The sequence below is a fragment of the Heterocephalus glaber genome, unplaced genomic scaffold (genome assembly GCF_053883595.1).
Source record: "Heterocephalus glaber isolate CG9 unplaced genomic scaffold, H.glaber_assembly_v1.0 deba00001600, whole genome shotgun sequence".
Lineage (NCBI taxonomy): Eukaryota > Metazoa > Chordata > Mammalia > Rodentia > Bathyergidae > Heterocephalus > Heterocephalus glaber.
Genome location: NW_028258372.1, coordinates 13,122,638 through 13,135,166, shown reverse-complemented (window position 1 = coordinate 13,135,166; position 12,529 = coordinate 13,122,638). Strand labels below are relative to the sequence as shown.

General features: G+C 42.6%; 1 protein-coding gene across 2 annotated transcripts in view; it reads right to left on the bottom strand.

Moving 5' to 3' along the window:
* Positions 1-12,529, bottom strand: part of Tnn (tenascin N) — a 67,123-nt gene that overhangs the window by 40,128 nt on the left and 14,466 nt on the right. For both annotated transcript variants that reach the window (XM_087194344.1, XM_013075339.3), the window contains 2 exons: positions 11,945-12,034; positions 1,556-1,819 (listed from right to left, as the gene is read on the bottom strand). In XM_087194344.1, the coding sequence (XP_087050470.1) occupies positions 1,556-1,819; positions 11,945-12,034 (354 nt within the window). The remainder of the gene's footprint in view (positions 1-1,555; positions 1,820-11,944; positions 12,035-12,529) is intronic.

Below are 12,529 nucleotides of genomic sequence, written 5' to 3'. Positions count from 1 at the left end.
CCCAGAGGCCAGCTCCACGCCAAACCCCTCCCCCAGCAGCAACAGCACACCCCTAATGGGTGGATAGGGGACCTGCAAGAAGGAAGATTCTTCTCTTTCTCTAACACAATCTTCATTGTCTTAGAGATTCTGATCCACATGCTCTTTCTTTGCACAATGCTAAAAAATCCTAATAAACAGAGAATTGCATATAATGCATACCAGGAGGTGGCACTCTGTAGTCCACTGGCCAAACCTGAATCACAGTGGATCATTCATTCACTGACGGAGACAAGACCTTGCTTAGTCTGTTACCCAACGCTCTGAGTCTCTATAAATAAAGTTTTATTGGAATCTACTCATGACAGTTCATTTACATGTCATTTACTGTCTGTGGCTATTCTCATGCCTCCTTGGCAGAGCTCAGTAGCTGCAACCAAAGCTTTGTGATCCCCAGAGCTAAAACTGTTTACTCTCTAATCCTTTATAGGATTTTTTTTTTTTTTTTTTGGTACTGGGGATCGAATTCTGGACCTTACACTTGCGAGGCAGGCGGCAAAAAAAATTTTTCAACAAATTTAGGTCTCATCATTCTCACTGTCAAGTTCTCTTCTTGCCTGGAGAAGAGATCAACTCTCTGAAGCCCACTGCAACCCAGGAGGCTGCGCACAAAATACTCCAAGGGCCAAATGCAGATTGCCATCTAAGAAATAATCACTGCTATCACACTTGCTGTGTGTCAAGGACTTTATACCAATCAACTCATGTAACTCTCCCCAAAGCCCTGTGATGTAGAGACACTTGTGTACTACTTTACAGATAAGAAACAAGAATGGAGGTGAAGTAACTTGCCCAAAGCTACTCAGCTAGCAAATGGCAGAACTGGGATTAAAATGTGGACAGCCGAGCTTCTGAAACCATATTCTTCACTATTCTCACCCTGCTTCTCTACGTATTCGGTGTCCCAATAATAAATGAATCCTTTCCCTGTGATTTCCTGTCAAGTGTTTTGGAACCTCAAGTGGGCATCAAGAACAGGCCACCCTGAATTCAAGGAAGCACCATGGGAAGTTTAAGCAGAAAGAATGGCTGCGCTGTGATCCCTGCAGGCCCAAGCTGAGCAGAATGAATGGAGGGAATAAATTTCTGAAAATGTAAAGGAAAAATCAGTACATTTGGGGACTGTTGACTCAGAGGATGCAAACTATTTCCACAGTCTGAAAAAGAGCTCCAGATCATATGAAAAGTGCCCATACAGCCACTACAAACTTCGATACATATTCAACTTCACTGCCAGTCTGATGTTTTGAGTTTTCATGTTCTAAAAATGAAAATGAGAAAGCGTTGCTCTACTCTGAAAGAGTTGCATATGGAATTCCAGTCCAAACAAGAATGACCTTCTGTTTCAAATAAAAAGTCTAGTCTCTTCAGTTTTAGGTGAGAAAAAGGGAAAAAAATCATTGAAACTGAAGATTGCCTTTGCAAATTTCCCCCATCCCTACAAACACAAGAGCTGATGTCAAGTGCAATGACTTCCTGATTCAATTCCCCTGTCATGCTCCCATTCTTCCATTACCTGTGAGGGCCTTGGTGTCGGCTTTCTTGCTTCCTTGGTTGCCCCTCTCAGCCCACACATAGACTTTATACGTCTCTCCTGGCTTCAGGCCAGTCAGGGTGGTGCTGCTCTGGTCCCTGGGTACTGCTCTCTCTTTAGTCTCTCCATCAGGGGAGATGTAGCGCACCACATATTTGTCTATGTCAGCCTTCACTGGGTTCCAGGAGACTACTGCTGTGTCTTCTGTCACTTGATTAGTGACCACATTGGTTGGACCATCAATTTCTTCACAAAAACACATGAGAAAAAAATTAGGCAAACCATTTGGCTGATCAAGATCACAGATGCTTTAAGATCTAGTTCATCTGGGTAGCCTCATTCAGTAATCTGCACAATTCAAGGGGGTCTCTCCATCATCCACCGACAGTTGGACATCTGGCCTCTGAGAAAGGGCTCCCTGATGAACAAAACAATCTATTCCATTTTCATATCACTGAACACATTAGTGAAAATTCCTTCAGGTTAGCCCCTTAAAGTGTACCAACTTCAAATGAGTCTATCTGAGACAAACAGAATCTATTTAATTCCTCTTCCAGGAGACCACCCAGCAAGTTTTCAAGAGTATGTATCATTCCCCTTCCAAATTTTCCTCAAATCGAAACAACTCACCTCTCCTATCTATGCCTTCTAAATTTTAGTTTCCAGGTTTAACAGTTAGATGTATACAATGGTCTTTCCTTTCCTTTTACAAATAAATATCTCCAAAGCAACGATTCATTGCACATCCATTATGTGGCAGGGAACATAATGGCACTCAGTCAGAAATCCCTGCCAATGTGGAGTTTATAGTCATAAAAAACTAACCCAGAGTAATATGCTGGCCATATCCTAGACATGTATGTGCTTTCCAGCAACATATCCATGGCCCTAACAAATCCTTAATCTTTTTTATATATGTTCCTACTAACCCAGAAGTTCTAAACTTTTGTCAGTATGTGCTAAGTACCACCAGAAGACAGTCCACTTCAGAAAGTCTTGGATACATTCTGGCATCTCTATTTTAAAAATTAACTTTCAAAACTCTCAAGGAACTCTGATGCACATCAAAGGTTAGGAACCTCCATGTTAAAACGCATTATCCTAAGTTTTTGCATGTATAATACATTTCCTGGACCCAACATTTATTCTTGTTATATTTTTATTTTATAATTTATAGTTTAGCCCTTTTCCAATACCAGTAGGCCCATCTTCCTGTCCAACTTCGTATTGCTGGAAAGGTTTATAAGTAAGCCATCTGAGCACATCCTTCCAAGTTGCTGATAAATATGCTACACAGAACAAAGCTGAGGCATTCCACCCAATCCTCCCAACATTCAGATCAGCACCCTCTTGACAAAAGACACAACAGCTTCTTACTCTCAGACACCTAAACATTTTCCTTCCTCCCTATGCTGCGCTTGGTCTCTTGGTCAAAGGCTCTCCAGGGAGAAGGTACAACTTCACATGGTCCCATACTGTAATATCAGTTTCAGTGCACCTTTTTCACACACACCTTGCTCCAGCACAGTGTTTTATTCATATGTGAAGATGAACTATCTTCCATCACCAGAGGCAGTGAACAGTTCATTTAGTAAATCAACTGCCATATACTGAGAATACATTAAGTGTCTGGTGCTTTTTATATTTTATCAAATTCCATACAAAATACAAGGCATTTATCCGATTTCCTATATACTAGTGTAGAAAATCAATTAAGGATACCACTTTTAGACCAGTAGCTACATGCCAGATTGAGAATCATTAATAATCTGCTTAAGATCACTCAGCTAGTAATTAGGAGTCACTGTCTTGCTCCACAGTCACTCAATGCCTACCTAGTCTGGGGATTCAGTAGTGTCATGAGTTGAATTGTGTTCCCCACAAAAAAAAAAAAAGCCATGTTGAGTGCTATTCCCCAATACCTCAGAATATGACCTTATTTAGAAACAGTCTCTACAGAGATAATAAAGTTAAAATGAGGTCATTAGAGTGGACCAATCCAACATGACTGCCATCCTTGTAAAAGGAAGAAATTTGGACCTAGAGACAAACATGCACAGCAGGACAAAGATATAAAGACACAAAAGGAGAGGATGGCCTTGTGGCTTGATGCATCCATGTTGAATTAAGAAACACCAAAGTTGCTAGAAGATGCAAGAAGGGATTATCCCCTCTTGCCATCAGAGGAAGCCCTGGGGACACCTTGATAACAGAATTTTAATCTCCACAGCCGTGAACAAAATGTCTGTTGTCTGAAGCCACGAAGGTTTTGGTACATTGTTAGCACATTCTTTGGGAACTAATATAACCAATAACAAAGACTCTCTTATGGAGCTTACATTCTTTTGGGAGGAGACAAACACTAAACAAGCAGTACAGTATTATGAGGACAGATATGTCAAGGTAGAGACGACACAGTGATCAACAAGGACTAGAGGTGTAACTCAGTGATGGAGCATGTGCTTAGCATTCCCTGGATTCAATCCCTAGCACCAACAAGACAAAGAAAGGAAATGATGAGCAAACAATATGCATGACTTTAGGCAAGGAATTCAGGAAAGAGCTCTCTCATTGAAGGAGTAACATTTGAACAAAGACCCAAATGAAATGAAGCTGCTGGCCATGTGCAATTTCAAGGAAATTCATTCCAGGTAAAAGGAGCAGCAAGTCCATAGGCCCAGCATCGTGTATTCAGAGAACAGCAGGAGGCCAGTGCATCTGCACAGAGCAGGTCAAGTGGCTAGAGGTGAGGCCATGAGCTGAGGGCACAGTGGATGCAGATGGCCTTATGGTGATGACTTTGGCTTTTACACTGAAGGAGATGAGAAGTCTCTGGGGCTTTGCAAAGAAGAGTGACATGATCTGTCTTGTGTGGTAAAAAGAGCCCTCTAGCTGGTGGACAGACCATGGCAGGTCAAGAGGGGAGGTCACCCTAGAAGGTTACCTAATAGTTTATGTGCAAGGTGCCAGGCAAGCAGACAACTGCAGCAGGGATGAAGGTCATGGGAAAGTTGGGTTTGGGGATTTTCAAAGGCAATGCTGTCAAAATCTGCTGACGGACTTGATGTGGGTTATAAAAAATGGTTTGTTGGTTTGGGGCCTGAGTGATTTGAAGAATGGAGTGACCACTTGTAGAAATGGGGATATCTGAGGGAGGAGAGTTTGCAGTAGTGGGTAGGGACAGAAAGGGACCAAGAATTTGTTTTGAGACTTATTAAGTGGTACAACCAAGAGTTAGAGCCATTCCCATCTATTACACATTTCTACTTTACGCCACTGAATCCTGAGCAGGGCTATCATTAGTCTGTATGGAATCACTACTAATAATAAGTCATAATTAAAGAATGACTTGCAATCTGAATTCCAGCAGCCACTAAATTAGAATTTGGAGAAACAACTAAGGAAAGGAAATGATCTTGACCTATTAGTTCTGGGAGACAGATCCTGGGTACAACCCACTGGCAGAGTAAGCGTCAAGGGAAAAAAGAGTGGACAAGCAGGATGCAGACACCCACAGGGCCCCATCCAGGGCTGCAGGAGGCTCAAGCAGGCTCTAAGAGGATGCCCGAGAGAGAGCATGCACAACAGGGAAGACTCTGTCCCTACACTCTTACCCTCTGTTCAAGAAATGATGCTGCATGTGATAGGGAAGGGATGACGAGAGCCCTCCAAAGGCAGTGTCTCAGTCTGGGGAAACTAATGATGAACTGGGAATGGGAAAGTAAGAGTGAGAGAAGAAGAGTGCAAGAACACCCTCACAGGCCTGCTCCTGAAGTCCCCGGCCCTCACCCTTTCCAGAGTGACCCACACCCACATCTCTACAACCCAGGGTGCCTCCCACCTCCTCTCCATGCCCCAGATCAGGGCTTCCCCCAGCAACTCCCCGGCCCACAGCAGGCTCACAGCTTGGCAGGGTGGAAGCTGCCTGTGTGTGCTGAGAGTCCATCATACCCACACAGGCAGACCGGGCAAACAGCAATATGCCCTGGACCACCTCACTCCCAGCAGGCCCAGAGCACTTGAGAGATGGAGCAAATCCAGGAAAATAATTTTTGGCTATGAAAACAGGAAGAGAAAACAGAATCATACCTTGCCATCCATGTAGGAGATGTGAAGTTCAACTCAGAGAGGAAACATGACTTCTCCAAGCTCACAGAGCTAGCTAGAGACAGAGCCAGCCTTGAACTCAGGCTCTCCAAACCCTCCCACTTTCCTTCCTCTTAATTCCCTACGCTAGCAATTTAAACCAGAAGGCAGCTGCGCAGACAGCTGGTCTCCTTGACCTTTCAAGTTAGTAATCAAATGCTGAGAAACAAGAATGGGGAAAGGCCTCAGAGATGTGAACCCCCACAATATACCAGCTCTATGACACCAAAACCTCATTCTGCAGCAAAAAAGGATATGGAGATCATTAAAGTTTTTCCATAGCAAAAGTCTTCCAGTAGCTGCAGAAGTTGGCCAAATCATAGATGAGTCACAGCTGTACCTTTAACTATAAGATAAGCTCTCTCCACCTCGGCCTGATCTCCTCATCTGGCTGCAACTTCCTACCTGCTGACATTAGCAGCTCTGCTAGATCTTTCTTGGAGTCATTCAAGATCAGAGGGGTCAGAGAAATTTAAGGCAAGATCTATAAGACTTATTTTTTTTTTTTATAGCGAGGGTTAAATGCTGCATCTCCACCTCTTTTTCTTGAGACAGGGTCTCATTAAGTCATCAAGTAGCCCAGGCTGGGCTCAAACTTGTGATCCTCCTGCTTCAGCCTCCCAAAGTGCTGAGATCACAGGTGTGCAGCACCCAGGTTTTAAAACTTGCAAGACTTGATAGGTGACTTACCTTTGAGTACATATGTTAGTTAGAAAAAGGTGAGCCCCAACTCAAAGAGATTGAAATTGTAAAACATGAATGTGTAGAAGAGGCTGATCAGAAGCTCTGTCCGCATGAAGAAAGTTTGTTCCACTTTATGACAAGATTCACTATAGGGTTGGTAAGGAATGGCTGTCTTCAGCCTACACAGTAATGCTCAACAGCTCATGTTGACACTCCAATACACAGCCACTAGCATTAGGGACCAGTTCCTACATTCACAGTGGCTACCTCTGAAACACCCAGTGGGTAGCAGAAAACAGCCCAACCAGGACATAAAATCTATGATAGGAGCTTGGGGACAAAGATGGGGGGATAGGTCGTATTCTTCTGATTTGAAGGTGAGTTCATGGAAAAGATGCCTAAAACTATGGTACCTATGCCTTCCTTTGGCTTGTTTTACACAGATTCCTGTGACTGTCTTTCCATGGTAGCAACAAAATTATTCAAAAGGCACCATTTGTAGAGAATGTGCTTAGAGAGGCCAACCCTTCTTCCTCTCTACTCTAGCTCTTCTTTTGGAAAGGTTAGCAACTGTGGTCTCAAGGGAATTTGGGTTCAACTGGCAGCTCAGCTATTCCCTAGTTCACCCTGAGTCTCTTAAATTTTATAGGCTTCAATTCTCTTATGTGTAAAATGAAGTAATACACAAATACTATTATAAGGACCACAGATATTATTTATGAAGCTTCACAATATACAGAAGCCCACTAGAATACAATGGTCACTCAAATGATTATCGCTTCTCAGCCTTTTGGCTAAGATCATGTGTGGTCACTCAAATGATAAAGATTGTTTCTATTTGTCAGCCTTTCTCTTTGTGTTGGGTGGCCACAGTATGTGTGTGGGAGACAGGAGTTCTGAATGTTGACCTGAGCTCATTTTGGAACAGAAGGAGTTTGGAAAAGAAAGAATTAGAGACTAGTCCATTTCAAATGGAACACTGTTTGGAAATCAGTTAAAAGTGCAAAAGACAGAGAAGTAAAATTTCTATTTCATAGCATATGTATGCTTTATATCTAACGTCCCCCCCAAAGCCTCATGTGCTCATAGGTGCTTTGCGGAGGTGATTGAATCCTGGCTGTCATTTGATACTTAGCAATGCTTTAGTCCACTAGTGAGTTTAAAGGTAAATGCGATGCTGGGAGGTAAAACCTGATTGGAGGGGGTGGGTCACTGGGGGCGTGGCCTAAAAGGATCTATCTCCCTCCCTCCTCCTTTGATCCTTCTCCCTGCTTTTTGCTTTTCACTGCCATGTCATGAACTCTTTCTCATCTGTGATGTCCCTCTGCCATGACACCCTGCCTTGGAGCCAGCTGCCTGCGAACCAAAACCTCCACAAACTATCAGCTACAATAAATTTTCCTTCTTTAACTTTGGGTGTTGAGTATTTTGTCGCAGCAATGAGAAAAGTAACAAAGACAGCATAGTCTGAGGGGAAAAAGTTCTGGGAAAATTGTTGACAACTGAATGTGTTAGCCCACAGGTTGTGTTGTGCTTGAGGACTTGTGAAATTATAACAAAGCAACTGTTTTATATTCACTATCTACAGCAGTGGTGGTGAGCAGTTGTTTTTTCTAAACTAAAACCTCAGTATTCAGTTTTAATTGCAGTGTTGGCATTTTGTGATAAGTAAGTGGGTTTGGGGTTCAGTGGGGGCACTTGGTCTCTAAGAGGTTCGCCATCACTGATCTAGAGATATTTTTAAAATAACCATAATCAAAGAGGAAAAAGCAAAATGGAGAGGGAGCGAGAGAGAGAGAGAGAGAGTGGGATTTTCATTCTCTGGATGGAGAAACTGAGGACACAGCCATCTGCCTTTCTTGTCACTGCTTGTGAGCGGAGGCTGTTAGGCAGGTGGGGACATCGGGGATTTTTCTCTGAAGCCCGCCCCCCTTGAGGCTGAGCCACTTCTGAAGCTGTGCCTTGCTGGAAGGTCTCTGTGCACTGAGTGTGTTCACAGGGTGGGAATTTTGTCACCCTGTCCCCTTTGTAATATTAGTGTGATAAAAAAAATTCTGAGATCTGAAATAAACTGAATTTAATTACAAAGGTGAGGGGGCACGGGAAGTTAATCAGTTAACAGTGGTAGATGGGTGAAACTCCCAGTAAGACTTTTTCATATTTATAATATATATTGAAACCTTAAGTCTCATCACTGACCTGGGCCACCAAGCCCTGTTTTCTCATAAACTTCTGGAACTGTAAACCCCAACCAATCGAGAAGCAACAAGTACTCCTCCTTATGGGCCTCCCTCCTATTCCAAAGCTTTGTCCAGCTTCACATAACCCCACCCTTCTTAGCTACAGTCAGTGTAAGCTGGAAGTAAATGATGTATGCTTTCCTTCCCCAAATTTAAAAAATTACTCTTGGCTCTGGGTCCTGCAGACACAGCTCCAGCTGCTACCTGGCTTTGCTGCTGATGCTTGCAGGGCCTTGTCCATGGATCTGGACCTTTTTTTCTGTCGAGCAGCTATAACAGCTCAATAAACTCTTGGTTTCAGGAGGTTTGGTTTAACAAACTCCAAGGGTAATTTTTTAAATAGAAAATATCAGAGCTGTGACCTTTCCTCCCTGCACATCTTTATGCTATCCTTACATTCCAATGTCTTTTCCTATCTTCTGAGATACAAAATGTTTGCAAGAAATGGATTATTTTCCCCTTAAATTAATTAACAGTCTAGCCAGGTTTGAAAGTATTTACTGCTCTTAGAAACTATAGTGTCTTTTTCTTTTATATGTTAATAGAATACATGACACAGATTTATTTGTAATCCAGTAAAATACCCATCCTGCTTTGGGATATAATTGGCAATGAAAACACTTCTTGGGCACTAAAATTCTAGTTGGGAAAATATACTTGAAAGGTTAGCTAGCAATTCAAGGCCACATGCAATTAAATATTCTAGGAACTCAGAGACAGGGATTGCTGACATTTAATGTGGCCACAGAGGCTCCAGTGGAGAAGCTGAGGTTTGAGCAGAGCCTATAAGGATCAGTGGTTTTCTGCTGTGAACCCTGAAGGGCAGGCACCATAATGTATCATCTTCGTTAATTTCTAAAGAGACCATGTCTCTTTTGCTCAACCGTACCTGGCAATAAATATTTGTTGAATTAACTGATAGTTAGAGATAACAGCAGAAGGTTTTCTAGGCTGAAGTAACAATATAAACAGGTCCATAATGTACAGAGAGGCTTTCTGCACTAGGAAACTCCAACAGCAGTCTGGCTACAGGAAAGCTTCCTATTAGGGAGCAGTGAGAATAACAAAGACCTAGGTTGGGCAGGCCCACTGAGGCCAAGAAGAGTTAGGCCTTCTCCCAAGGCAATGAAGAGTCTCAGACTTTTTTCCGTTAAGGAGTAAGCAGTGTGAAAATTAACTGGCTGTAATGGACAAGGAGGAGAGGAGTGATATTGCATACCATGAAATGCATATATGGCCTTTGTCCCCACACATCTCCTAAAACCTTTATCATTTCCAATGTCAGTAGTGTCTTTTTTGTTTCTGTACACTAAAGAGATGACTAATGGCTGAGGACTCCTGGGTACCTTCAGGAAAGGAGCCATTATAAGGGAACAAGCCATGTGATTAGAAATTTGGAACTTTCAGCCTCACTCCCTTCATCCTTCAAGAAGGGTGGCGAGGAGTGCTGAAGGGTTACTCCCTAGGGGCCAATGCTTCAACTAGTCATCCCTACAGGACGGGGGTCCCAGAGCTTCCGGCTGCTGAAGATGTGCAGATACCTGGAGAGTGGCGTGGCGGGCTCAGAGGGGGATAGAAGGTCCATGCCCTTTCTCCCACGCCTTGTCCTACACACATTTTCATCTTATCCCTTGTAATATCCTCTGTAATGCATGAGTTACTGTAAGCAGAGCATTTCCCTAAGTTCTGTGAGCTGCTCTAGCAAATTAATTGAGCCCAAGGAGGGAGTCCTATTTACTGACCCTCAATCATAAATTCATTGTTGGTTGGTCAGAAATACAGGTAACAGTGTGGGATGTGACTGGCATCCAAAGGAAGAGGAGTCTTTGGGACTGAGCCTTCAGTCTCTCTTGTTAGACAGTGTCACCACTGAACTGAACTGAACTGTCAGACATCCAGTTGGTGTCTGATGGAGAATTACTTGGTATATGGGGAAAAATCCTCACACACATTTTGGGGATCAGAGGTGAGTTGTTGTCTTTTATTGACTACACTAGAGAAGAAAAAGTATTTATCTCTTCCAGAAGAGTAAAATTGAGAAGAACTTTACCTTTGTGGCTAAACCCAAAGGCTCAGACTTGTACACCATGCATTCACATCCAAGCTCTGTCATTTCCTAGTTGGGGATCCTGAGCTTAACTTCTCAAAGCCTTACTTTTCTTATGCATATAAAGTATAATACCTACTCCACAGAATTCCCGTGAAAACCAAATGAGATAATTCATGAAAAGTGCTTAGGGAGTGTGATGCCTGGTACATAGTAAACTCTCAGTTCACAGCTATGGAGAAAACCACCGAAAGCAAAGAAGTACTTGCCATTTTCCAACTCTCTGAAACTTTTCATTAGTCCACTACTCACAGGCCACACAATCTATATTGCCTAGTTTGTAAATTACATTACATCTTATCCTTCAAAGGTACCCAACTGTAACTTCCACACTCCAGATAGGCAAGCTGTTAAGTAGGCAAAATACTGAACTCAACCCTCACACTTTCTCTCTCTGATTGTCACCACCTCAACTAGCCACTTCCAGGACTGAACTGAAGAGAACTGAAACTCTTTTCAAGCAAGACTCAAAACTCAAAGATCCCTTCACGGCTTGGAGGATTTTCCTTCACCAGTTTTCCTTACATTCTAGACTACAGGTTCCCACCCTGGGGTGGGCAGGAGCAGAGTTATTATAGGAGGCTCACAACTCAATATGGGCTCAAGCAATGTTAAAAAATTAAGTTACCCAGATATCTTGTCTATGTGTCTGCAACATTTTAAAATTCTGCTCTGATTAATAAATTACAAATTATGATTTACAACATTCTGTCATTATCTATTTTCTCAATATATAAATGCTAACTAACCCATCACTCCCAAGTCAGCCTTCAATATCTTTTGATGTTTCAAAGCAGACTGTCCAAGTGTGGACATCAGGAAAAACACAGTGCATCAAGAAAAAAAAATTAGAGACCACCTCTCCTTAGGTAATACAAAGCTATGTGCCCAGGCCCAAGATAATAAACACCTTAAAATCAGTGATTGAAACAACTGAAATAAGTTTTTTAAAAAAGATATCAGAAATCATATTTTCTCTTGACACCGAGCTTCTGGGGGAGATTTTCTATAGTTAGAAAAATCTGAGGTAGGAGAAGTTTGCCTCTCCCCGCCCCTAAAATAGATGTCCATACATAACGGAGTAAAACCTCTCTACCTGTAAATCCCAGAACTTTTATTCAGAAAGGAGTCATCCAAGAAACACGTGAGAACAAAAATATAAGTAAACATTCATAGTGCTTCCAAAGAGCTTACCTGTCCTGCCATTCAGGAGAATGGGCTTGCCTTCCAAGTCTCCTCTTATGGGGACAACTGTGATCTTATAGTCCGTCCCAGGCTGCAGACCTGGAAACAAGCAGGCAGCACCGGATGTGAGGACAGGACCTCGAACCCCTCACAGCACTGCTCTTCCCCTGGATTTCTCTTGTGAGGGGCACATGAGGGGTTCCTCTCCCGTGATCAGCAGGATGTGAGGCCCCACCAAGGGGGCTTATAATTGAGGGAGGAGCAGAACAGATGAGGCAAGGTTGATGGAGCATGTTTTTCAGTTGGGTCATCTAGAAGTTACTTTTCTATTTTTGTTTTCGTTTTTTGGTTTTTTTTGGTACTGGGGATAGAACTCGGGACCTTGAGCTTGCGAGGTAGGTAGCGGAATCACTGAGCTAAATCCCTGGCCCTAATTTTTATTTTATTTACAGTCCCAGTGTTTTCCTGCTCCCCAAAATCTTCTCTTAAAAGTTCTTTGTCTTTTCATTATAATAACTAGCCTAGATTTTTTTCCCCTTTTCTTTTTCCTTTTCTTTTAAAGTTACTTCTCTGTAGAAGCAACCTGAATGGTTC